General features: G+C 40.7%; 1 protein-coding gene and 1 long non-coding RNA gene across 12 annotated transcripts in view; one reads left to right on the top strand and one right to left on the bottom strand.

Annotated features, from left to right (window-relative positions):
- Window positions 1-12: 12 nt before the first annotated feature.
- On the top strand, window positions 13-10,999 carry LOC114013179 (uncharacterized). Of its 4 annotated transcripts, none has more exons than XR_003556120.2 (3): window positions 13-228; window positions 1,295-3,580; window positions 9,256-10,999. It is a non-coding gene; the product is annotated as an uncharacterized LOC114013179 (long non-coding RNA). The 4 variants fall into 4 exon arrangements; XR_003556098.2 differs by lacking the exon at window positions 9,256-10,999 and adding an exon at window positions 3,916-5,843; XR_003556106.2 differs by lacking the exon at window positions 9,256-10,999 and adding an exon at window positions 3,916-5,843 and having other exon boundaries at window positions 1,295-3,824.
- The window catches only part of P2RY8 (P2Y receptor family member 8), a 36,725-nt gene continuing 19,132 nt past the window's right edge, over window positions 10,382-27,974 (bottom strand). For 6 of the 8 annotated variants that reach the window (XM_055802107.1, XM_027792193.2, XM_027792137.2 and 3 more), the window contains one exon: window positions 10,382-14,857. In XM_055802107.1, coding sequence (XP_055658082.1) covers window positions 13,716-14,789 — 1,074 coding nt within the window. In that variant the 5' untranslated portion in view covers window positions 14,790-14,857 and the 3' untranslated portion in view covers window positions 10,382-13,715. Of the gene's footprint in view, window positions 14,858-18,620; window positions 18,687-27,974 lie in introns of all 8 variants that reach the window. The other 2 variants (XM_055802109.1, XM_055802110.1) reach the window with 1 other exon arrangement.

Raw genomic sequence — 27,974 nt, 5'->3', positions numbered from 1 at the left:
GCTCGGCTCGGCTCGGCTCGGCTCGGCTCGGCTCGGCTCGGCTCGGCTCGGAGCTGCGGGCCCCGCAGTGGTTACCGGGCTGTGCGGTACCTGCGGCCGGCCGCGACGAAGGCAGCGAGGCGGCCCGGGCGGGCCAGCCCTGGGAGCCGCGGGTAGCACCCGCCTGCCCCGCTCGCGGGATTGCTGAATGAAGCGTTGCGCGATATCGTGCCTTTTTTTCCGTCAGAGGTACTATTAACATAATCTGATTTTTATTACCTTCATTTAAAAATCCTAGCTGTACCCCATTTAGCCTTTTAAGCCAACAGAAAAAGTTCAGCGTAAAACCTCAAGATTTATTCCCAATGACTTAAAAATAGCACGATGCTGTGTGTTTTCTCAGTTGGCTAGTAAGAAAGTAAAATATGTACTCTACCATTAAAAACATCACTCATTCATTGAAATTGTACTATGCATTGAATAACTGAGTCTCTTGTCATCCATCTCCAGGACCACATGTCTCATGGATGGTGTCAGGGGCTGCCGAACCTGGCGGCCCAAGGGAGCAAGGCAGCCGCATGCATATATGTTGATGCACGGCAAACCGCACAGAGCAATGCGGGCAGGCACGCTCAGCGCTCACACAAACAGCAGCAGCAAAGGTCTCTTCCCTTTGCCCTTGCTGGCTGGTTGGGGTGACAATCTGTCAGTGGGAAATACACACACATCCATCCATCTATCCATCCATCCATCCATCCACCCACCCACCCACCCATCCATCCATCCATCCATATGTACACAAGCAGTGTGGACCCCTCCGGTAGCAGACCTTAGGTGAGGCTCCTGTGGCACCGGGAGGGGCTGGGGTAGGGGGCTCTGTTGCCCCTGCGGGGCTGCTTGGGCTGAACCTCCTGCTCCTGTCATGGTCCGTGGAGATCAGCCTTTTGTTACCATAACCTCACTGGTTATTACATCATCCAGAGTATCCACATTAATATTTTTAAATTAGTTTTTTTTATGTGCGGCAGCAGGTTGCGAGCAGAACTGAAAATTTATCTTTAGGCTCATTTTTGCCCAAATAGTTAAAAAATACTAAGAACCTAGAGAAATTATACTGAATTGAAAATGGAACTAGAATGCTTAGATTAAATACAACTGTGAATGTAGACAGCTGTCCTCTGTAAATCCGTAATACTGAAAACAGTTCTGAGATAGCTGGAGAGCCTACTAGGAAAGAAGAGGCTGTGTAAAACCAAGAGAAGAATTGTGCTTGTCACGGAGCTTGTCAGAACAAACTCACTGCTCTTTTTTTCAGGGCTGTGAGCTGTGGCACTTCTACTTGCAAACAAGGAGGTTTGAAAGATACTACAGAGGTGGAAACCAGAGCATCTTTCATATGGTACTAATACAGTTTTCAACTGAATAAAAGGACAAGGATCTCATCAAGAAAGAGCAGCCTGTGTTTCCTGGCACACATAGGACAAAGGTGTGGAATTACTCCACTTGGAAAAATATTACATCTCTACCTCTGATGCCTGCAAATTTAGCATAATTGTAAATCCTAATATGTGTACATCATCAATGTGACTGCAATACTAACCAAAGAAAAGGAAATTGCAATTGTATGGATGCTTCTTAATCTTGGGACACACTTCTGATCCAGAGTAATCTTTCTATACTATGCCTTGCTTTGTCTGGGATAGAAGCAAGCCCGATAAACTAGTTTCAGACACTCCAGAGGAGTAAGATGGTAATGCAAAGTCTTCCATCTCAAACCAATGGGCCTAATTTTCTTCTTTTTTCTCATTTTATTCAGTCTTACAGTATAGTTCCACTGGCACAGAAGCGAAGCAATGAAGTTGACTCCAACCCAATGCATCTGTACATATAAGAACAGGCTTGATGAGGCAGAACACCTTCTGTTCCTGCCAGCTTGTTTTGATAGGCAATAAAGGAACATGGATCTGTCTCTAGTTATCTGTAGATCCTCTAGAGATGTGTGCAACATAACTCATTTTTCTTACATGCAGCATCCCATTAAGAGTAAGACAAGCATGACTTGCCTCCTTTGAATTCTGCTTGTATAGTCCTCCTCTGCTTTGTGCAACAGACTTTTTGAAGGTACAATAAATAAGTAAAGAAATATATAGAAACTCTATAGATTCTTTTCAATGAAAATTCAGACAATGTCCAAAAATGGAGATCACAAAAGGAGATTTTTATGTGAAGAAAATGTGATGTGGCTTTTTGATTATTATTTTTTAAGGAGTGGTAATTACTAAGTTTGCTATTCTGATAAACTAAGGTGACAAGAGTGATTTAGTTTATTTAAAAGACAAAACCATGAAGCTGTTGAAATACATGCTTTCGTTTACATTTATCTTATTTGTGCTGGTCTAAAATGTCAAACTAAAGAACCCTGTGAGAAAAGCTAAACCACATCACATAAGCTACCACAGTTGGAAGAGGTTGGACAAGTAATCATTATTAACTGCTCCACAGCAGCCTTGCAGGAGTCAGGCAGAACAAGTGTGAGGCTGCACCGAGCTGACCGAGGTGAAGATCAATGACACCAGCAGTTATCAGAAAAGTGTCTGTCTGGGCTGGCTGTGCTAGTCAAAGATTAGCTTGTCCAAGGTTAGTTATGAAACTGTTGACATTTTCAAATATCTGAGGTGTTTTGGACAAAAGCAAAATAGCAGTTAGATCTCTGAACTGCAGAGATTTTTCCTCAATACTTTTTTTTCTGGACTTCTCTGCTTTTTTGACTATGCATTTTACACTATGGCCATCACAGTAATACCTTCAAACATGTAAAGAACACTGTGATTAATCAAATTCTTGTACCTACTTTTAGGCATATCACAATGAGTGTACATGTTTCAGCTTGGATGTATTATTTGCACTCACCTGTGCAAGTACAAGATCAGCTTGTTTGAGGAGCAATGCGTTTCCATTATGAAGAGTGAATCCTAGGGATGCTGCTATGAAGAGGATGAACGTTTAACCTTTCACAAGGCAGCTGGGCTTTTCTAGGATAACCACATTAACTCCAAGAGCTCAGACTTACATTTTTCAAGGAGCCTTTTTCTGCCATTGAAATCCTTGCCATTGTTCAATGTGTCTGCACAGTTCATGAAGTAATTAATATCTCTTGTTTCTTTTACTATAGGGAAAAGAATATTAGTGGTTTACAGATGGATTCTATTTCACCAGCTAATCATCAAGAGCTCTCCTCTCTTTAAAAAGTCATTGTGTCATTTAACATCACCTGTGCTATGTTTTATTTTTATCTTCCTATGTACAACTGGTATTTAGCTAGCAGTCTTCTGAGCAAAGAATTACCTGCTTCATGTTACACTCTATCTCCTTGATCTTTTAAGATTGTTTTACATGTTCCTCTGTATTTGTGGGTTATGAAGAGATATTCTACATTTTTTTAGTAAATTCAGATCCTTGCAAGGTGTATAAAACAGAAGTACTTGTTTACCCTCAAATTATTTTGTCATTGCTTCCTGCAGAGTACTGCTGAAGTTTTACTGGAAACTCATAAGACTTTCAAGAGTCACTTTTACAGACTCGAGGAGTGCTTTCAGAGCAGGTACCCTAGTTTTCTTTCACCCCTCTGATTGTTTAGCTCTGTGTTCTATAATGCATTTTTAAGAACCCTTACCAATTCAGTTTTCTTCAGCTCCGGTCTAAATGCTCCCTCCTCCTCTTCTATCCAGCTTGGAAGGCCTGCAATAGCTCAGTGTGTCTACATGATCACATCCCAGAATTTCCTTTCTATTTGAAGTAGAGTGGTATTACAAGCCTACAGAAGTATTTTGGGGAAACCACAGGAAGTCAGTATAAATAAGATTTTAAGTTAAATACATGAGCTGTATGGTGTGTAATATCCCTGTAAATGTTTTTGCATATGTTTATCCCACACAGCTATCAAATGACATTATGCCTTGCTTGGGAGGAAACATCACAACTGCTGAGGGAGTGCAGTATAACTAGTACCAGAGGAATGCCAGCCTGTCTCTCAGGAAGCTCCATGTCGTATCTCATGGGACAAGAAGCAGCAGCTACAGCCAACAGGGGTGTAGCAATGCCCAGGAGGAGAATGTGGCCATTCACAAAGCATCTTTTAGCAAAACAGAGATCGTTATCCAAGCCCCAGTGAAGCATCTCTGGCCAGCATATTTAAATAGTGTAAAGAGCTTCCCTCCAAGAGCAATTAAAGAAAGGATGTCAGGGATTCAGACTAGCTGCTTTGCTTTTGGCCTCTGCCACACAGAAGGTATTGCAAAATGGAGAAGCATAGAGTCTTGAAAAAAGATCTCATTGTGAAGAGAACTAAATCTTAGTGAGAGGAGCATGGAGTGCCAGGTTTTGTCCCTGTGCTGTCTGAGAGGATGAGCTGCCAGGTCCACAGCAGCAGTACAGGGCAGAGGAAAGAAAAGAACGCTTCCTTCCTGCTAGTTTCCACCTGATATCAAATGTGTGCTATAGCCTTTTCCTGGATGAAATGGTGCGCTCCGAGCACAACCCAATTTACATGATGCAGAAGCAGCATCACAGTAACATATGCTTCCAGCGATGTCTTTCCCAGCTGTTGCCACAGCCCAGTGTCTGTTGCTGAAAGCAACTTCTGCTCTGCGGTTCGCTTTCTCTGTGCTGTTAGCTTGAGGCCAACGACCATCCTCAGAGGAGAAGACAGGGCAATGCCTAACAACCTTGTATTCGCTGGGACAAGAGGCTAAGTGTCTGCTGACAACACCCCTAGTTATCTGCGTGTTTGAGGGGCCGTGGATTATATCAAGTCTCCAAGCCTCTCTGGAAGTCACACGGCTGGCTTGTGCTGCATGGGTAGTTCCACCTCTCATGTCAGCATTGGCCCTGTCTCACTCCTGCTAACACCTACATAACCTCTAGGGAAAAATAGTGTATCAGACTATAAAGACTACTGTTTCTGAACTGTTTGTATTTGAAAAACACATGAACAAGTTCATAAAATATTTTCAGAAAATGTGTGTGTGTACATAATGTATATCTTACATACACAACATGCATATGCTATATATGTGTGCGTATTCATATAAAACACATGTACACATACGTGGTGTAAGATACAAATATATACTTGCCTAAATATGAAAAACAAGTCTTCCTTCTACTGATACAGTATAATGATTACTGCAAAGACAACGGTATAAAGTTAGGGAAAATGAAGATAAGATGCAAAGAAAGGAAGGTTTATTGGCTCAGCTGGAATCCCAGTTCTTCCAGAAAATGACTCTCGATGCTCCAAGGTCAAGAACGTTTGTGGAGCTGTTAAGAATATCTTCATTATCGAAATCTCCACAAGAGGGCAGTGCATCCCATAATTTTTCTACTTGAACGCTCGCTGACTTTCAAATAACTGTAGAGAGCTGCAACTTTTAAGGACTAAAGACCACTCACCACAAGCACTCGAAGTACTGATTTTAAGTATAAGGATTACTTAGTGTAACAGGATATGCATGCATGTGTGTACATATGGGGCAATCAGAGCCAATATTAATGTCAATAGGCCTAGCAATATTTGGAAAGAGTTGCATAGAGATTAGAGCTATAAAGAGACTTCATAAGCACGTTAATAGGTGATAGCATATGTTTGTAACAGAGCTTGAGGCCCATCCAGTAAGTCTGCATGGTTGTAAGAACAGGAATAATTCCACTCTGTGACCTAAAAAGCTTTTGCTGAATACGAAATAAAAACTGAAATACTGTCAGATTAAAGGTTTTATTTTTGCCTTCTATCTTCTCAATCTGATCAGATTTATCAATTGAAGAAAATCTATCAGTTGTATTTTATCTTATTTTTGTACTCCTTTAGAGGTTTCTTTTTACCAGCAATAGGTGGGAATAGTTGCCTCGTTAAAAAAGCTGTAATATATGCATATTTTAGGTGAGACTATACAGAGTAGTTTGCATTAGTCATCAGAATGGGGTGAGATACTGATGAATTCTACATATACTATGGAATTCAAGGTGAAATAGGGAAAAGAAAAATGTCAGCCTGTGGACAATAATGAGGAACCAGGGAAAATGAACCATCAGTGTTGGAGTGCTGAAACTTTTTGAAGGAGAAAAAGCCATTGCACCTCCATAAAGAGTTTCTAATTGGGAATGTGGAGAGATTCTTCGTAGAGGAAAATGATGGGAAGAGGCTTCCAGTCATTCAACTTAAATATTTTCCTTTATTTTCTGGAGTCATATGGGTTTGGGGAGGTGAGAAAGACCTGCAGCTTATTTAAATATTTGCTGAGGTCCCCAGGGATATTGTTTCCTAGGTCATGAGCCTACATCAGATGAACGAACTGCTGTTACAAGCATGAAGATGGCAAAATCTGGTGAGAGTTGTTAAGAAGAAGGTGGTAACAGTCCTGTGATACCAGCATTGCTTTTGTAGTGTGGGTCCGTAGTAACATGGAAGTCTACAAACGTCTGGATGTCTGAATGCAACCAACAGACAAAGCAGCTATCACATAGGGTTTGGGAACAGAGAAGGCATTTAACATGAATGCTGCCAACCAATAAAAGCAACACTTGCGATCTACTTTTGATCAGATAAGGTGCAGCTTTTGTGCCTGGTGAGCCCCCATTTCCAGAGATCTGAGTCCCTCTGTGAGATGTTTGCTCTGTATCTAGGTAGCGGTTTACTTGTCTGTTAATCACATTCCTTTCCTTACAGCAGAGACCTGCAGATTTGTGACTGCTTCCAGCTTTCGTGCTGAGAGGGCTCCATGTTTCTAAAATGAAACTGTCTGTTTATGAAGAAAACTATTTACAGACATTCTCTTAAACACAGATGGCCTCCTGCAGAGATTAACTTTCTGGATCTTTTCTGAAACTTGCACTGTATTTCTCCCCAGAGCTGCCACAGAGGTTACTTCTTCAACCCCTCTCCCATATCTAGCTTGAATCTGTTTATATCTCCCTTAAGTCTGTTGTCCTTTCTCCTTTGACAAGGCTGCTCAGGTATACAGTAGAGGAGCCAAACCTTTACTTTTCCTCAGATTCAAGGCACTCGACAAAATGCTTCCCTATTTTTTCTGGTACCTCACTGTATCCAACAACATCAGTTAAGGGTGTGGAACATGCTGGGAAAAGCTTCAAAGGACTATTAGCCTTGGTAGCTCCCAGCAGGACAACATGCACATTTTAATTTCTGCATGTGAGTAACTGTGACATGCCAGAGCCAGGTCATGTGGGCAGTGCCGCAGAAACTGGAGGAGGAGAAGCTCAGTGTCCCAGTGCCGTAAAATTTCTGCAGAAGGAGAAGACTGACTGCAGACACCATCATGAGCCAAGACAGTCAAACAGTGGGGTGAGGTATTTATTTATGCTAAAAGCTAGAAAGGTATTCTGTCTGGCAGCTCTGAACTTCTTGTTTTATAATTAAAGACGCCTGAGAGTCTCCTCATTTGATAACATATTCCAGCTGTTTAGACTTTTAAGGAAAAATACTACAAGTTGTAAGACTTACAATGAAGTAGTGAAAGATCATGACTTCAGTAGGAGTCCAGACTTTAGGCAGGCAGTGTTTTTTTGTCAAATGAAACCCCCAAGCTTTAAAAAAGAGTATCTCAACCAAGCATTACGTTCTATTTTGTTATGCACTCTATCATTACCTTTTATAGATTTGACAAGGGAACACCTACTTGCAGAAATTTAATCCAGAATGAAATTACTCCAAATATATCAAGACTAATAGTCTGATTGAAATTTTGCTCTCAATAAATCCTTTTAATACTATGAACTGCAGTGTAAATGAGGAAAGACAGCACAAGATTAATTCCAATAACAAGTTCCTCTTTTTTTTTCAGGATGGATTTAGTTATTAAATACAATAGCCATGGCTTATATTCTAATTGTTCTTGTGAGAGTTGTTTTATATTAGAATTTTCATTTTGGGTACTTAAAAGAACTGCAGCTTTAGATACGTCTAAAAAATGTTGCCGATATAAAGATTCTCCTCATGGACATTGCCAGGACAAGATCCTGTCAGAATCTTAAATCAGCTTCTCTAGAGGAACTTGTCAGGTTATTGAAAAAGACTTTATTACGTACTCTTTCAGCAAAGGGGTGCTAGAGGGTATTTGCTGGTGTATTTGTGACAATGCACTCCAGGGAATCATATTCTTCACTAATGTAGCTATGACAGCTTTTAAGAGTAGACTGGGCTGCTGCCTGAGAAGTTGAAAGAAAGCCAGCAACTGCAAATGGCCCTGCCCCAAGAGGACAGTGAGGTCTGCTGCTAGTCAGCTCCAACAGCAGCAGCTTTCAGGAGAGTTGAGTGATGGAAAAAATGAGAGCAGAGGTGAGAAAAGATGTTAGAGATTGAATTAATAATGTTATGCTGTGAAACAAAATGTGTTAGCTGTTACCAGCAGCTGGAGGGGTTTGTTGAAGGGTGACACCCAAGTTCATCTTTAGTGAACATGAGGAACTGCTTGATCAGGGGTGGTTGGACAAGGTGACCTCCAGAGGTCTCTTCCAACCTCAGCCATCCTGTGATACTGTGACTTGCCAACAGCGCTCAGTGACAGGGGCTCCCAGCTCCCTCCCTGGCTCTGGGATAGGCTCTTCCAAGAGAGTAGTAGGCAAAGCTCCCTGCTGAACCCCCACTGGCGGCACCCCAGCGGGCAGGGTAGGAGAGGCCATGCTCCAGGCAGCTCTGGCAGGACTTAAACAGGGGCGTGAGACTGACTAGAGCGGGGCCAAGGGGCTGCCTACCTTACAGTGTTCTGCCTCAAGCACTGGCATTTCAAGAGAAGGAAGAACAGGGCCATCGCAGTGTCACTTCCCCTCCTCCAACCTCTGACCATTTTAATCTTAGGGGTTTTCCTGAGTCTGTCGTGATAGCCTATTTAGTAACCTAGAACAGATTTCTTTTTCAGGTGCTTTTCCAGTCTCTCTGTGGACCCATGTTATATGTACATCCACAACAACCTTGGCAAGGTGTTCCCCAGTTATACTATGTGTTATGAGGAGAGATACTAACTTTTCCTCATTTTGAGCACGGATTTCATTCTTTTAATATGTTATTCCCTAGTTCTTGCTTGGGCAAAGGCAGTGAAACTCATCCCAGCCAGCTTCTGCACTTCAATGAGGGTTTTGTGGACCTCTTTCCTACCTACCTCACATTGTCTCTCCTCAGCTGAAGACTCCTAAACTATTTAACTTGTAAGGTTTTAAATTCATCCCACATGCCCTTCTCTTGACCTTTTCTAATACTTGTAGGTCCTGTCTGTGATGAAGAGACCAGAAGTGCACTAAGTAAACAAGGTGTGGGTGAACCATGGATTTCTACAATACCGAGATGATGCATGGCATTATGTATTATGATTCAAAGTGGTCACTGCTCAGTAACATCATTTGGTACACAAAGCTATGACTGGATTTCCCCATGTGTATTACCTCACACTTTCCAGTGCTGAATTTCACCCTCAAACATTCATGTTTTCCCGCACACCTTTGCATATGTAGTATATACCCTTATATACTTACATATTCTTACATATAACAACGTCTCCTTAAGGAAACACCACTCTGATGAGTATCAGTGTAGACCTTACGTTATTTTAAACACTTTGAACTGGAAAAAATGACAAAAGATGGTTGAGTGGCTTCAGGATGATCTCTTTCCCTCTCATGTATCAGCACAGATGTAGCCAAACAGACACTGAACCCCAAATGGATCCCAGTCCATCTGGGGGATGTTTATCAAGGAAGACTGTCCCTGCTCCCCTCCCCTGCCCACAGCCCAAGACCTCATGTCAGAGCTAGCCAGCCCCTGCCCCAGCAGTGCCATGGCAGGGCTGGTCTCCAGCTCCCCACAGCCCTGCCTGCCGTGGGCTCTGCCAAGCTGGGCCCACCTGTGATGCCCATGACCCATCCCCAGGGAGCTGCCCAATGCCCAGGGCTGGGGCTGTCCTGATGTCCCTGGCTGGTCCTAGCTGGGGGTGGCATGGGGCCTCATTGCCAGCCCCCTTCAGAAATGCATTGAAATTTAAAAACATATGTATTTGGTGCACCTATTGGGCAAGGAGAAGGGTTCCAAGTTAGCCAACATCTCATTCAAGTATTGCTGCTTCTAAAATTTGTGCGATGGGGGTATGCCAATACCAGCTTCTAAGATACATATAAAACTAGGAAAAATGAACAGGTATGCAAAGCAAAAAAAAATCAGTCTTCAGAATGTATGGGAAAAATAAGAGACTTAAAACATTACAGAAATATAAAAAAGCACAATAACCATGGGAAATTAATTCATTTTATTTCATTACTTGTTTTCCCTGCTCTCTTCTAAGCTTGGAAGTTCCTCAGATGTGGCAGGTGCAAACAAAGAAAGGAATCTTAAATCATGTCCTTTTAATGTTTTTTTAATTATTATTATATATACAAGGAAGTCCAAGCACATTTATAGATTAAATTGCTAAAAAATAATTAAAAAACTCCCACAAAACACAAAAAAGCCCAAAGCCCCAAACCAAAAAGAAGCCTATACATTCATGTCTTCTCAGTAAAATTGAATTAACAGAGGCCATCAAGTAAGCATGTTGCCCAGAGCCCATATTTCCTGAACCAAAGGCAATATAGATATGAACTCAGAAATCTTTCAAATGGCAATCTATATTTATGTGTATATATTTATACATATATACATGTATGTCAACTTACACCCACTGACCAAGGAGGGTAGAAGTCTTGCTACCTTATCATGCCCCAGAAGGACACATTTCCAGTGTCAAAGAACAGTATGTTGGACCACTTTTAAAAATAATTTATTCTCCTCCTCTCTAAAATAAACCTCCAAAACGTAACAGTATACACCATTGCACTCCAAAGAATGCTGGGTTTGGGTTCATTTTTATATTCCTTTCTCAGGGAAAAATCCCACTGACCCAAATGGGAATTTTGCCTAATCTGAGCTAACTAGAGGCTAGTGAGTAAAATGGCATGAAGAGGTACCTGAATGAGGTATCCTTCCTGTTCCTCTTTCGACAATGTCAGAAGAGGGATGGAGGGCTATGAAGAGCTGTGTGAGGTGGGAGAGAAGAACATTTTCAGTCAGTTGTGAGCATCTTTTCTCTCTTGCAAAAGGAGGAATTCAGTATTTTTCAAAACAGAACAGTTGATGTCCAAAGTGCAAGGTTTCTGCCCTTTTGACTCTCTTTGGTGTCAGTTACAGTTCAGACATATTGCAACCACCTTTTTGGAGGCACTAAGTGCTTGAAGATCATGTTCAAGATAAAGCAGAGTGAAAATCTGCATTAGAACTGGGAGAAGTAATGGTCTTCATTATAAAAATATTTGCATGTTTTAAAAAAAATACTAAAAGGAAAGGGATTACAGTATAACCTCTGAAAAAATTTCTGCCCCAGCAAGATGCTGCTAGCAGTTTTGACAGTGAGAAAGCTGGCTGGCATTCTGCGAAAGTGGATGGTGAAGGGACTTGAACAGCAAGGTGAAACCATGCACTGCTAAATTAATACACAAGTTTGCAAAACATAAGTAACCAAATTGCTGCCTGACAGATGTGGGACAGTTTAGGAAGAGCCATTGCTCTTTCTTTGGAGGTCCTGGCACAAGCAGGCATTTTGGAGCATGTGCTAGAGCTCACGCAGGAGCTCAGAGCCTCGGAGTCATACAGGAATGTATTCAGTGGGCTTCTCTCTTCCAGCACACATGAGGCAATTTAAAGTAGGAGGCCCATCTCACTGTCCTTATACACCCAGCACACAGACTGGTAGTGCTGGGAAGCTTCCAGGCAAATTGCTGGGAAGGTTTGGACCAGTTATATATCTGTCACTGAGGTTGGCCTTGTGGGCAAGAAATGTGCAGATCAATTAACACTAACACTGTGAAATGCCACAAGACACTTCAGATGTCTTTTGAAAGGTAGTACCAGGTCCACTGATGTTTATCCTGCTCCAATAACTGACGATACATTAGCAGAAGATAAGACATAGGGATATCTCACAGCTGATTTTGTGGTTATCCAGCCTCTGTTGTGAAGAAATTTGTGGTTATTAGTGGTGGAAAATTGTGGTTTAATCATGTCATACACAGGGGAAAAAAAAGGCAGATTTTAAGGGCCCCAGATGTTGCCTTTTCCTTAGGCACAGGAGCTCAGAAATCAGTATAAATCTAGCATGTGGCATCGGAACCAGCTATCCACAGCACTGAAGACAGCCTCCTACTCAGAGCTGGATGGAGTTGCAGCGCAGCAAAAGCATCCCCTATAGCTTTGTCTTGCTTGTGAGGGGAAACTTGTCTGGCACTGCCAGGTGGGTTTCGGCTCTTCGCTGTCAATGAGGGCCAAAGGTAGGTAAAAAGCTATAAAAACTACAGGAAAAACTTTGCCTTTGTCTGTCCCCAACACATATTCTGTAGCAGTTGTCTTTCCAAGCATGCAAGCAGTTGTTGAGATCTGAGAAGAATTAAAATGTGACCCCAGTATACACAAACAAGCTGGAGAAGGAGATTTCAGACATGAGTCCCAAACACAGGACTGCCCATTCAACCTGCCATAGCCTGTTTCCAAGGTATTTGGTACATCTTCCATTCTCAAGCTTTGCTTTCATTATTTTCTTCTTCTTTCTGTTTGCCTCTTGAAAAAAAGTTACGTTTCTGACATCTGGCCATAGGGACGTGTTTTCAGCTGGTTTCTGCTGGCACAGAAGCACTCCAGGCTGTGGCTGAATTCTTATCTATCCAGCTGAAAATCTCATTAATAATCCACACCATCACTGTAAGGAAGATAAACTCACTGTCCATGCACTATATAAAGTTAAATAATCTTCTAAGAGGGATGGTGCTTCTGCGTATAGCCCATAGTGAATTGGTGGAAATAGCTTGTTGATACCAACCATGTACAAGCAGCAGCATTGTTACTGTAGTAGGTCAATATGAGAAAACCTGTTTCCTTAAATCAACCGCTCCCCCCCTTTCCTGAGAAATTAATAACTTCAAGAAATGAAAACATAATCCACTCAGCAGCTGAAGTAGCCTCAAACATTGTTAGTTCCATCTTTCCTTTCATTGTATGAAATATTTTGCTGTATAAAATTGAAATAAATAATATGAGTCAACCTAACCTTTTCAAAGGTTAGTGTGGTTTGGTTCTGATAAACAGTTGGGTAAGTGTTGTGGTGAATTCACAGTGGCTACGCTTTATGCATTAATGGTAAATGGACAAGCTATTTTTACTCATTCTTTTATAGAAATACAAGAGAGAAAGCAATACATTAAAAAAAACCCGCAAACACAAACCCCAGCACATTGCTTAGAAAAATAACTCCCCTACCCCACATCAAATTTCAGTGTACGGTCTAATTCACCTACAGTAATATTTCACATTCACTGAGAATCACAAGCCTTTGGTTAAACACAGAGATCATACAACTGGAAAGTAATTTTTGTTTAAAATTTATCCCTTGGTTTTACACAGTAGGACTAATTTCAGGCCATCCCCTGATTCTCAGTGTTGGGTTTGCTTCAGTGCCGTCTTGAGTAAACTCGGTTCTTTTAATACTTCCATTTCTTACCAGAAAATACTGAAGCAGGATGCACAATATAAGTATGGCTCAAGTTCTGTCACTGGAGCAATGTATTTTGAGGGAAGCCATTCAAAAATAATTTTTTTCTGTGTCGACTCACAGATCTCAGAGGTGCCTTTCTTCTGGGGATATCAAAGGCTAAAAAACACTTTCCTGCCGTTGCAAATAGACCTTTACTCCCTCTAACCCATCCATCGGTCCACTTGACATCGACCTGGCTGACATGGTCCTGCCAGAGAATAAACTTTCCCTTCTGGTTTCCAAACTGTCACTGAGCAGCACCTTAGGGCGAAACACTTGCATGAATTTCTGGTAAAATTCTTTGGATGCAAAATAATAAATGAAGGGATCTATGCAGTTGTTGAGGCAACTGAGGCACAAGGTGAGCTTGTAGGCAGGGTACAAACTCCTGCCGTAAAATAGGCGGATGATCATATGCACAAGTAGGATAAAGTTATTGGGAGCAAAGCAAGTGATGAACACCAGAAGGACTATCATCGCCAGGTATATGGATCTAGTCTTCTGCCTGTTACCATATCTGTTTGATGTCTGAATAAGCTTCCGAATGGTGCCAATATAGCATCCAACTGTTAAAACAAAAGGGATCAGGAAGAGCACAACAAATAGCGTGAGGAGAAAGGCTACCCAGGCTGCGAAGTTGGGCAGCATTTCCCATTTGAGGACGTCAAAACAGGTTATAATCCCCAATTCTTTCACTTCGTAGGTCAGATCTGTGCTTTCTAGCGGGTAGAAGGCTAGTAGCAAGAAAATCCACATACCTAGGCAGGCAGCCAGGGCATACCTTTTTCTTCTCCACTTGATCAATTTCATGGGATGTACCACACCCATGTACCGCTCAATGCTGATACAGGTCATGGTCAGTATGGAAGAATACATGTTGGAGTAGAACATCACAGTCACAAGGCTGCAAAGAGTCTTGCCAAAGCTCCAGTGATTGCTTTGGATGTGATAAGAAATCTGGAAGGGAAAGCAGCTGGCCAGCATGAGATCCGTGATGCTTAGGTTGATCATGAAGATAACAGAAGGTGTTTTGGGCTTGATGTGCCAGCAGAGCACCCAAAGGGAGAACAAGTTGCCAGGGATACTGATCATAGCCACCAGTGTATACACAACTGGGAGGGTGATGGAGATAGCTTTATTCTGGAGCATTGCCAGTGTTTCAGCATCCAGGTGGGATCCGTTTTTACCCATTATTCACAAGGGGGTTGTTGATTCCTACAAGCCAGCTGGATCATATCATGGACACTTGGCTTAAAAACCTGGAAGACAAATGTCAAGACAGAAAAGCAGTATGTCAAAACAGAAAATAAGAATATAATTCTATTAAACAAACTAAGAAAAAACCCTATGTAGTTTGATAGATTATCTCTGAATGAACTGAATCCATTAAAATTCTGAAAATTCTTCTCCTCCCTCCGAATCATGGTAGTGTTTTACTGATGTCACTTCTTCCTAGCTTTGAACAGCTACTTTTTCCCTGCTGAATGGCTTTCTGGTATTTTTTGCAGTCTATATGTTATCACACCTCCTATGTTATTGTAACATAAAGAAAATCACATATCAGAAATTGAAATTAAATTGTTGTCTGTGTGAAAACACTATTCCATAGGACACCCATAAGCTAAATCCATTCTGTCTACTTTAGATGTCATGACCTTCCTTCTTGTAATCCAGTCTTTTCTGACTCACCCCGCCTTCTCCCAACTATACAGTGATCCATTGCAAGTAAGGGCCGAATTTTTAATTTTTTTTTTTCAACTGAGGAAATGAGAACATACAATCAATTGTTCTTGGTATATTCATGATATAAACAGGATATAAGGAAAACTCCATGTGTAATTGACAACCAGGGACAGATTGCAGTTGCTTGAACTGGTTTACAGGCTGAAGAGACCAGACTAAAGAAGTAGCAAGCCTTCTTCTAACAACAACAACAACAAAAATTAAAAAATATTGAGTTTCAATTTCTGCCAGATGTAAGTTATTAAAAAATGTTCTGTTTGCAACTGTCTTTTTAGCATCACTTGTTGTCCTGGTTTCAGCTGGGATGGAGTTAACTTTCTTCTTAGTACAGTGCTGTGTTTTGGCTCTGATGTGAGAACAATGTTGATAAGGCACTGATGTTTTTAGTTGTTGCTGAGTAATGTTTATACTAACTCAAGGATTTTTAGGTTTCTCAGACCCTGCCAGCCAGAGGGCTGGAGGGGCACAAGAGACTGGGAGGGGACACAGCCAGGACAGCTGCCCTGAACCAGCCAAAGAGATACCCACACCATGGGACGTCATGCTTGGTGTATAAACCTGGCAGGTTAGCTGGGGCAGGGGGGTTGTTGCTCTGGGACTGGCTGGGCATCGGTCAGCGGGTGGTGAGCAGTTGTGCTGTGCACCACTTGTTTTTCTTTCTCCTTTTCCTTTGGATTTTATCCTTTCCCCCCACCTTTCCATTATAATAATAATAATTATTATTATTATTATTGTCATTATTGTTGTTCTTACCTTTTTATTCTGTTTAAATTATTAAATTGTTCTTATCTCAACCCTTGAGTTTTACATTCCTTTCCAATTCTCCTCCCTACCTCTCTGGGTGAGGGGGAGTGAGCAAGCAGCTGTGTGGTGCTTTGATTGCTGTCTGGGGTTAAACCACGACACTTGTATTCTGCAAAATTAGTTTCAGTTTTTCAGTCTGCAAAGCAAACCCATGCTTTCACTGTCTGGCCTATAGAGATCTTTCTATGCAGATACAATAGCTTATGATTTACCTTGATGTTTTATACAGTGCAGCAGTAGCTAGCAGCTGCAAGCAAGAACTCATGCCTCAATGCATGCGTGCTTACTTCCATTAAGCTGCAAGTACAGGGTTGTAAAAATGAAGAAATGGCAATGGATGACAAGAAAGGCTGAGGACAGAGCAGCTGAGTTCTGTGAAGAGTGGTAGTAGAGGCTTGAAAAGGGTGCCAGGCGAAGCAGTCGATACTGTGGGCACATCTATGCTGTTTAATAAAAGGGAGTTCAGGCCCACTCCTACTTGTGGACTCTGATCATCTGCAATGTTTAATCCAAGCATCTCTTTGAAAGACACATCTGCTGTAGCAGGTTAGATTACAAAACGTAGGTGCCATTCAGCTGGTGTCACTTAACCTCAGATCCAGTTAAATAAGACCTTTAATTTAACTGTGTGGTCATAGCCCATGAGCAATATAACAGGTGAATCCCTCAGAGACGTCAGCCCTTGGTGCTGGATAACTCTAGCTGAAAATAACCATTATGATGAAAAATGTGATTTCTGACAGAGGCTCTTACCGAATAACTTGCTATATATAATAACTTCACAAAAATAACTGTCGGTGGTTCCTGAGACCTGGCAAAAGTGAAGTCTTTACTGAAGGAGTAGATAGATACTCAACTCTGAAAATAAACTGAGTGCAGATCCAGAAAAAGCACAGCTACACCAGCAAGAAGTTCAGTGAAGGCTTGTTTCTGTTGTTTCTTGATCTGATTAATTTGACATAGTGCTTCAAATAACAGCTAAAATATTCAGAAATCGGTAGAGTCAGTATTGAACAAGTAATGTTAACAGATGTTGCCAGTCTTTCAGGAGCTTCTAGCTGAGCTGTTGGAAGCCCAGAAAAAGGCACAAGAAAATAGGAATTGCAAAGAAGTCAGAGATATGTTCCTAATAAACTTATCCCACACATGACACAGAGCAAACGTGTTCCAAGTAATGAGCACATGGCATGATCAAAACTGCAAAAAAAACCCTTAAGCAAATCTATCGCAGGTAAATTTCTTTTCTTGTTAATGAAGCTATATCAAGAATGAAACACACTTTTTAGTTTTCAGGGCAATTTGAAAAAGCACGTACTGACACAAAGCTCTTGGAAAAAAAACACCTTAATGCTATCTATTTATGACTTACCATAGTAAATACCTATTCATGAACTCTATTGCCTCAATAATCCTGCTCAAGTGACACGCACCCCTTTGTGCCCAATAACCCTAAACTTCCCCAAATAGAAAATTTTTATTTATATGGAAGTATCTACAGAGCTCTAATAATGAGCCTTTGCAAGTGGAAGTTATTTGCTGTCACAGGGTAAGGGAACTTAGCCCTAGACACTATTCCTACAGAAATTGTATGTACTTGGGAGGTAGGAGTATAGGTGAAAATTTCCATTAAATCTGTCACACTGCTCATAAAGCTGTTGAGTACCTCTGACATTCAGTTTTGTGTTGGGGCTAATCACAAACATATCTTCTTCTAAACTTGCTTTTCCTGAGAGCACATCCTGATAAGAAGGAGATGAAAAAATGCACACATCGATGCTGCAGTACGCAAAGCAGTGTCAGGATTCATGGCCTGGCTAAAGGCCAGTTTTATGCACTTGTGGAACACTACCATCAGTAAAACACAAATGCCTCCCAAATGTAGGCAACTCCTGAACAGGGGTTGAAAGGCACCAGACTTCGTGGTTAGATGCCTACAAGAGCTCTCCAAAAAGGACAGGTCCCCTTGGCACAGTTTTCAGCAAGGAAGATGTTCATCACAAGAAGCAAAAGAAGAATGATGCTGTGGCTCCCTAGTGTCTTCTGCAGGGGAGGGAGGGGGCATGAAAAGCACTGTTGTTGGAAGTCATTTTTGAGGAGAAATAGCCTCTTGGAGAAATGTGGAGTACAGAAAATCCTCCTTCTAGCTTTGACTTTCCTTTTAACAAACCCTTCTGGGTCTCTCTTCCTGAATCCTTCTTCTGAGTCACCCTTACTTGCGAAGCTTTGCCTTTTAATGCCCAGATTAAGCTGCTGGAACCACGATGTAGCTTTTCAGCATACTTTACCTCTCCCAGTATTGCATCTATTTGGGTTTAGTTAACAGTCTATTCATATTTTCCTCTTGTTCAGGGTAACTTTATGTCCTTCCTCTACTGCAACCACAGTCTCCATCTGTCATTTGTGGTTTAACTTGAAAAGGTCATAATTCAAGTAAGAAAGTAATCTTTATGAGGATTAAAATTACATTACCCTTACATTTTATGAGTTGTTTCCTTTCAGGTTTTCAACACAATTCAAATCAGTGGAGCTTGCATGGATTCTCTGCAAGAGAAACTTTGCTGCAGGATAATTTTAAAACATCAACCCTCAGCTAAGGTTTCATATGCATGATTTGTAAAAATACAGTTCTGTTACATAAATATGGCCATTAGAAAGACATTGTTTTGCTTTTATTTTGGGGAGAGATGTATTTAAACTACAAGAGACAAATGGATATACAGGTAGACTGAAACAAAAATGCAGTAAGGATGCTTCAAGTGAGAAGATCCAGTTTCGTTGCCTTTTACATCAGTCCTCAGGATTCTGATATAGAAAGGAAAATGTTAAACTTTTCTGCTTGTCTCATTTTTAAAACATTTAGTGGATGGATATATTTTAGTTTTATATTAGGAAGTAAGAGCACCTACAGCCTCTGGAATAACTTTCATTAAATCCAGGTAGGATTTTTTGCTTCCCTTTGTACTCACTGGCTCATGGCACTCTGTATGGAAAGCTCACCTGGAAACTCAGTAACACCAGGTTTTCATCCGAGCTGTAACTGTAAACAAAGGTGACAGCTGCTTAGTGTCTTTTTGACAGTAATGGTGGTTCCTGTCCCTTCAATTGACAGAAGATGACAAATTAAACATTAAAGAGTATAGTAAAAAACAAACAGTAAGCCATCAGAAGACAACTGTGTTATTTCTTTGCCATGGAAAAATAGCAGTAGAGATGTGTCTACTTTCATTTTAGGGGACTGCTAAGTAAAAACTGATGTGTTTCCTCTCTTGCATCTATTCTATTTCTCTTGTCAATGTCAAGTGCACCTGTGAAAAAGACTGAAAAGCCTGTGAGCCAAACGAAACCCAGAATTACCCTTTTATAAAAGGATTTGTCACCTGTGATTTGAGATAGAAAATTAAATCTCAAAACATATCATGCAGCAGAAAGCCTTACAAAACCTATTCTGTTTCATAATTTTTGTTTCACTACCTGTCAATGCACTATTTTGTGGAACAAAAAGGTCTTATTTCATAAATTCTTTGATAGTATTACACTTCTGGGAAGACACCCTTCCAGATGAAGAATGTAGGATGGCATGTTTCAGATTACAGGAAAAACAAACTAAAATGCAATTTCAACTCAATTGCAAACAGACTGAGAATGAAGCAAAATGAAAACATAGATTTTATTGTAAGCACTTAGCAAAATAATATTAACAGTTTTGAATCAACGCAAATGTGACTGAAGAATGTGATTTGTTTTTTTCTCAGAAGATGCATTTTTTGAAAATTTGTTTGTTTTTCACTTGCTCAGTTTAATACTATTACAAAGTAATAACCAGAGATAAAGGATCAGGATAGTTTATCTCTCTAAATGTAGCTAAAATTGGTGAAAACTTAGGGATCCTTAGCGTGCAGTGTTCCTGCTGGGGACCCAATCCCTCCTGCACTATCTGAATTGCTAGTAAGATAAAAATATATCAGACAAGCACAGAAAACAGACACTTAATCTCTATTGTAAACTGAGTATGAGGAGAAGAAGGAGCCAGGAGGGCAAGGAGCCGGGAACCAGTCATCTTGAGTTGTGGAAAAAGTGGCAAACACTTTGATATTCAAATTGAGTAAGGGGTTTTAATATGAGGAACAAGAAGAAAAAGTGCCCTTTGTAACACATCTCAGTTATTGTTCCTAAAGCATCATTTAAGTGTTTCAGAGAAACACTTCTGCAAATGTTCAAGTTCGCCAAACTGAGGCATGTAAATGAGTGCATGTCTGATTGCATGTTCCTTAAAGCGAACATGGGCTTTACTGAAAGAGGGTGCAGGTTTTGTCTGGATGGTTCTTTCTCATCGTCGCAACAAACTTTCATGCAAATTTTATCTTCTAGGCTTACATCTCAAAAAGCCAAGGGTTTGGTTCACTCAGTCAAGATCTGAACCTAAGTCTTCTAAGAAACTTCTTTGTTATTGGGCCTTCCCTGTTCCTGCTAATTTCTTTTTTTTTTTTTTTCTTCTCTTTCTGTTTTGTTTTGAGTACTATGACTGCAAAGATCAGAAACTTATCACAAAGACATTATTTTGCACTAGGCTTTAGCTTATCTTCTTTTTAGATTAAATATATTTGGGAAATGAGACTTCTACCCTCTGTGCACTCATGTGTACAAGTATTTCTGAGCAAACCAACAAAACTGAAAACATCTAACTAGCTGCAATATTCCCAATCTTCTATGTCATTTAGCTTTTGAAAAAAACCCCAACTGTTCTTTATTTCTTATTTTTCAACAAAGATTATTCAGATAAAGGATGTAAGTAAACCATGTGTATGCCTAAACTGCAAAAGGTGGCATATTTTTCTTACAATGAAAGAGTTACATTATAATCACTATATTAGGGAAAAACTCTTGTGGAGACAAAATTCAGTCTTTATCTTAGTACACCAAGTCAAAGTAAACCCTATGGTGGTTATAGCTCTGACCTCAAATAGTTAGGGTAAGGTAAAACAAGAGTGACTTCTCTCCACAAGGATTTCACATTGAGAGGTAAAAAAACCCTCTATTTTTTCATAAATAAAATATAGAAGCATTACCAGCTGTAGTGTAGTAGAGGGGTACATGACTGTTGAGCTAGTTAGCTATATCAATCTAGATGAAAGCAGCTGTATTCAAAGGTGAAGAAAACTAACCCTATAATTTCTGCCTAATAGAGTGCTTCTCTTCTCCATCTTGAGGGAGTGCAGTTGCCAAGATTCAACCAAAGAAGCCTTACTAAGTGTAAAATCTGAATATATAGGTGAGAGGCAAAGAAAAATCGCAAGAAAATGCTATACCAATTCTTCAGAACTAGCTGAGTAGTAAAATTAACTTTACATAGCTACCATTACATTTCCTGTGTGTGTCCCAGACTATGCAGTTTTGCTGACAGTTGAATTGTAGTTCACTTGAACCTTCACCTTTGTTAACCGTAAATTAGCAAAGTCAGGATTATGTGCTGGTGTTAGCAATGTTCACCCTAATTTGGATAAAGTTTGCATAAACACAGCCACGATCATCTGTGTCAATAACCCAGTTCAGAGTGAAACTAGTCAATGTAGTCTTTAAAAAGTTAATTTCTGCAGTATTCAGGTCTATGGAAATAATAAGGCTGTGGACCAGTATTGAAAAAAAACCCCAGCATCTGAAGTGTGATTCTATGACTTTAAGTGCTAGTTGCACTACAAAATGAAGCAGCTTGCCGTTTTCTTTATTGGTGTGCAAGGCAGTCAGCTTTTTAAAATTCTGTGAGCAAAACCTGAAGTCAATGGAAGCCCAGCTTGTGTAACTCCGATGATAGATTTTCTAGGCTGGTTTAAATTTCAGTCAGAGTAAGCATCCTAAACTGGATTTAAAGAGGTTCCAGTTTATGAGCTAGTAGCTAGAATATAGTATATATGTTGGTCTTTCCTACATACACAGGGTTTATAAGTTTAATTTTTTCAAGCCTGATATTTTTAAAAGGATTAGCAAAGCTAAGGCAACCCCTTTTAAAAATTCAACATAACAGGTCAGGAATTCACTCTACAGGACTCTAGGCTGCTCTGTGGTCACTGCCCATGTGAATGTTTATATTTCCCAACAGCATAAGGTAACTTACCTCTTGGTGAAATAAAAGCATGCATGCAAGCAGTTACTGAAATATTGCTCGTGCCTGGCAGGGAACCTTGATTTCATTAGACCACAGTTTTTGTCATATGGTGTCTGGCCAAGGACAACCAACTTCAAAAGCTCTGGCAGACATCCTGAGTAGTGTGGAGTTGTCCTGCACCAGGGGGCCCTCTTGCAGGTGGCTTGTCCTTGAGTTATGGCAAGATGGTGAAGATTTATGGTTTTACGGAACTTTGACCACAGAAAGTGCCAGACCAAGTCTAAATTTAAATACACACAAAGTGATTTCCTTTATAACTTTAAATCTTTCTAATGTTGCCTATGTCCAGGATTGACAGACAATGGTGCCCAGCCCACAATTACTTCCTGCTACAAGTAATTGCCTCACATAGCTGTTGGGAAAGTCAGAGGAAAAAGAGTTGTCCATCATTTCCCTTCTGACCTCATATGCCAGGAAAAGAAGTAGCAGTTTGTTGGCGCAAGGTCTTTGTGGTAGGCAATATGACAGATGCCCAAAACAGAATCTCTCAACCTTCAGAAAACTTGATGGTCTTGTACTGAATCTGTATGGTCTGACTGGCATTTTACAGCAAATATATATATACACACACACACACACAAACAACATACGCATGTGTGTGTATATATATGTATTCTATTTGAAATCTGTACTTTCTATCTTTTAATTTCTCTTATCTGTGAAACTCTTTTTGAATGTTTCCTCTCCTGTTCAGTCCACAAAGGAATTGAGGTAGAGCTGCATGCATGTTTTTGAAGATTATCTTTAGAGATTAAAAAGAAGAAAAAAAAATTCTCACACATTGCTTTTTTTTTTGCACTTGTGCTACAAATATGAGAGTCTGTAGCTGTTGATTGATTTAACATATGGTGGAGTCCATAAACAGGACAGTCAACCAAGTTCTGCAGGTAGCTGAAAGGATTATTTGGCATGGTATTTGGGAAATATTTTGAGCAACAAGCGTAGGGGAATTCTAACAGTCATGTAATGTACTGGGGCCAGAAATTGGAAACGGTATTGTTAGGGGTGAATCAAAGAACCTGGCTGAGCATGTAGGCCTTCTTCCACAACCTCCACTAGCTGGTCTCAGTATGTACAAACCCTCTTACTACCTCCTAGAGAAATAAACACATCCCAAAACGTCTGTGTTGGTTCTGTAATAACTGGTGACTTGTAAATACAGGATGAATTATTGTTCCTTTTGTTAAGTAAGATCTATATGAATATGCAACACTTCTTCCAGAGCAGTAGCATTAAGCAGCAGGATTTGGGTATAGCTGGCACCTTTCTTGCCTGTTTTTTGCTACAGCCATGGATTTAGCATCCATAGAAATCTGTCTATATTAGGGTGAGCTGGAAAGTGTAGATGCCACTGGCTGTACTGGGCAGATCTCCAGTGACTGTAACAAGCTCATACGTAGTCGCTTCCATTGTAAGTGCAGGTGTTTGAAGATGAATCCAGCTCAATTTAAACATCCTGTTGATTCAGATCCTGGTTTCCTGGAGGCCTGTAATTGCTTGGATTCTGTCAAAATCTGAACTAGTCCACTAAAACGTCATTGTCCCCTTTCACACTTGCACCACTCAGCTGCCCCTTTAAAATGACCAGCTCCCACATGAAAATGAATTGGCACAGAATAGGACCAATTGCACGATTTTACCTGTACTCATCTTCTTCCAGCTGTTTGTCAAAACCTACAGTCAGTTTTACTGCAGGTCATAAAACTGTGTAGCAAAGATGCCACAGCTGGGATTCAGAATAAAAATGGTTTTGTCTTCTGCTGGTCCTGCTGCTGTGCTTGTGTATCATTTAGCCTTTACTGATGGCCCACCTACAGGACCAACTGCTCTGCTTTCTCCCCAGATGCCTTCAATGTACTGGTGGCAAACTCCTGGCAGACTGGGCATTCTCGGGTTTACGCATCAGATAGAAGTGATTCCCACATCAATACTAGTGAACAGTCTTGGCTGAAGAATACATGAGCCCAGGGGCTCTGTAGGAGCTAAACTGATGTGCACTCGGCAGCTTTCTTGCCTATCTGATTCTCCACTCCTGAAAGGGCAAGAAGAGCTAGATGTACAGAAAGGATGAGCCTTGCTTCCTGTCAAACCGTGCCTCTTACTGGAAGTATTTGATACAACAAATGAGCTGCTGGAAGCTTTTTTGTATGGCTGGAACTGATACTGTGTCCACTCATTCCCCTGGACCCCTTGTCAATACTTGCTGAAAATAGGTGACAACATGTATTTCATCAGGAGTTCTGTGCCTGGGCTGCCAAAGGACCAGTAGGCAGCAATGTATGCAATCCATGGCAGAGGGAAACGTGAGCTCTGTGCTTGTCTCTTTGTTCCCTAGCACTATGGACAATGCTTTCCAGCCTCGCCTGAAGGAAAGACTGGTTGGGGCTCCCCTTGGGTGACCTCCGTGAGAAATCTTGCGCTGTCACAACTCCTACCTTTGCACAGCTTCTCTTACTGCTTATTGTCACAGCTCAGAGTGCGAACCCTGAATTGTATCTGTACTACTGACCTGTGTATCACTGTATTTTTCCTGAGTGATGTTCAGTTGCCTGTGTATATGGTCTTACAAGTGGTTGTGATTCTCTGCTAGAGAAAGTTTCTTCATGTTTTCAACATTGTCACCAGCAGTCAATAGTATTCAAAGCTACAATCACAGGGTACCCTGGATGATTCTGCCTTTTAATTATAGTAATATGATCAGGCCATGTGTCACTAGGACAGCTATGTGTCTCCTGCATATGTCTTGAGAGGAGCAACTTAGGGCACGTGCAGTACCACCATGAGGCCCAGATGGTATGACCAGGATTCATTTATCTTGGGATCAGTCCTGCAGGTCTGGTGTTCATGCAACTCTCAGTGAAGCCTGAGGCAGGTGTGTACTGTGCCCAAAGCACCTCAGAGCTCTTTTCTCAGGAGATAGAAGCCAGCTCACCCAGTCCAAGCTCATGCAAACTCACTTGTTCACATGCTGAAAGAACTGAAAGCTGGCTTCTCTGCAAAAGCTCATGGCTTATGTTGGGCATTGATAACTGCAGCTGCGGTAGCTAACTACAGGAGCAGATACACTGTATGACCTAGTTTTAAAAACAGAGTTATATATGCACACAAAGGAAAAAGAAAGAGGCAACAATTAATCCCCCCCCCCCCCCCCCTTTCCCCGACTTATCAGTTAAGTTTTTTCCTGACTTCTCTTCAGTTTGGCAATTTGATACCAGCTACAGGTATGACTGGTAACATACAAGAAATGAAGATTTTAAAATGGGAAAAAAAGAAAAAGGTTTCTAACAAAAGTTTCACCTCTTGTTCAGTTTCTTTGTGACTACTTAAGCTATCACACTAATACAAAGAGATACAACAGGAATAGCACCCTGAAACCACATCTGCTGTTGTTTCATTCGGCCGAAGGTCCTTGAGTGCAGGTGAGGCAGCAGGTCTCCAGCTGAACCACACTGCAAATGCCCTCATGTTCAGGCACTGGTCTTCCTTTCAAGTCCTTACTGCGGTTAGTTAAATGCATAAATAAGACAAAAATGGGATTCTATCCATGTCTAACATAGTCTTTCTGCATTGAGATGTATTTAAGAGCCCTAATTATAGTCAAGATATATGTTGATATATTTTTATATGAATGCTGCCTGTGAAATAATCACAGGCAGAAATCAAACATATTCTGCATCTGGTTTTGTTGGAGGAGCCAGTCTCTGCTCTTAGGAGCCGACAATGCATTGCAATAGCTTATTGGCTTTACTTGAATTCCTCTTTATTGCTAGCAGAAGGCCCTGAGATACCTGGATCACCACCGCTCTGCAAATCATTACTGGCATCTTGCTATCTTGAGAAAAACTAATGAAAAATCTGTGCTTTAAAGAATGTTATTTATTGACCTGTACACTAAAAATTAGTGTTTAACTATAATTTTTATGACCTTGGCATTTAGCTCCAACTTAATAGAGCTAATTCTGGGTGCTCCATTTGTAAACAGTCTGTATCTCACAATCTCTTCTACTACCTACAGAGGTATTCTGCTATTTTTAAGCATATGGGCAAGCAAACACATTCTTGCAATGTAATCAAAGGTGTGAATCTGTATTTCATTAGCCACTTTATGTATTTGATCTCACCCATACAGTCGAAGGACACTGTTTACCCCTCTGGGATAAAGTTTTGCAAAACGGTTCCAAGTTACCATGTGGAAAAGTGCATTCATTACCATACCATAGGACATACTACACTACAGCCAATATACTACCAACCACTTTGTCTCTGCCATGAATTGTCTGCTTGCCCACATGCTTAAGGTAAATAAATACAGCTGAGATATTTTAAATAGTGACCACATGCAAGCAGCACAGGCCAGTATGGGGTGAAAGTGGCCTTAGTGTGATTCTGATGCAGGCAGCACTTCAGGAAATACCTATAAACCCCATAATCAACCCCCCAGGTTCTAGAATTTTGTTCCTTTTTATCAGATGATATTTCAGCCTGTGTTACTGATTCATCATATATATATATATATGTGTGTGTGTGTGCCTATATATGTGCACAATATTATATATCTTACAGTATTATATTGTATAATCATATATAGTAATATATGAAATTATTTTCTTGTTTCATATTATATCTACAATTGATAACATTCTTTGGGTTTTAAACTTTTTTCATGACTACAAGTGAAATTTCAGCTGTTTAGCTATTAAGTGTTAGATAAACCTTTAAATGAAAGGAAAGAATCCTACAGTAGAGGACCTCCAAGTCCTAATGTAAAAAGTGATCAGACTAACTTTAAAGTTTGAGTTTCACTAGGCCCAAAACACTATAGAAAAAAAACATGGGCTCCAGAGCTCATCCAGTCTTAAAGAGAATTTCCTTTTAAGGTTAACACCTAAAATTCAACCACCTGGAAAAATAGACTAAGCCTGTGAAATGCAGTGACAAGGACAATTACACAAAAATGCATTAGTTTTTTAAAAATTTGCTTAGCTTAACCCCAAGACTGGAGAACTTAGAACTTTTAAAGTTTTATCGTAAAACAAATCCACATAATCTAAATGCAAGCTTTAGGTGATTCCAAATATAGCTATATTCACAAGGTTTGGTGTGACTCAGTCTCCAAGTGAGGTGCCACACACTGTGGCAGCTGATTAATTGCCCTAAATTACTCTTCTCCCAGCTGTGGATCAAACTATTGAGTTTCAGCTGAGGTCTAGCTGAGGCTGGGGGTCTAACCTCAAGCAAAACATATGGCCTTGTCAGAGAAAGAAGGGGGTCGCTAGGCGGCATGAGCTCTCAAACTGAGTCTACAGGACAAATCGGAACTTGACTGTGGTAAAAATTCAGGTGTGGGGAAAAACCCCCACAACGTTCTTACCCTCTGGCACTTGAAAATCACAAAACACTATTCCCTTCACCCAAATAGTTTAAAAGGAATAGGAAACTAAAACCGTCCTGTTCCACTAAAACCTACTAACACAGTAAAACAAATACAATAATCTGGCAGGAAAGAAATACGCTAAAGAACATAAGAATGCAAGCACACCATAAAGAAGCAGTCCCACCACGGATGAGTAGTCCCTGCCTTTCTGAGGAGAACAGACACTTACTGACAGAGAATGGCAAGCTGGAAAACAAGCTCCTACAGACGGTGGTCCTTTAGTGGCACAGATTAA

This window comes from Falco peregrinus, chromosome 4, assembly GCF_023634155.1.
Source record: "Falco peregrinus isolate bFalPer1 chromosome 4, bFalPer1.pri, whole genome shotgun sequence".
NCBI lineage: Eukaryota > Metazoa > Chordata > Aves > Falconiformes > Falconidae > Falco > Falco peregrinus.
The sequence above is the reverse complement of the archived record's forward strand: the minus strand, read 5'-3'. Positions and strand labels throughout refer to the sequence as shown.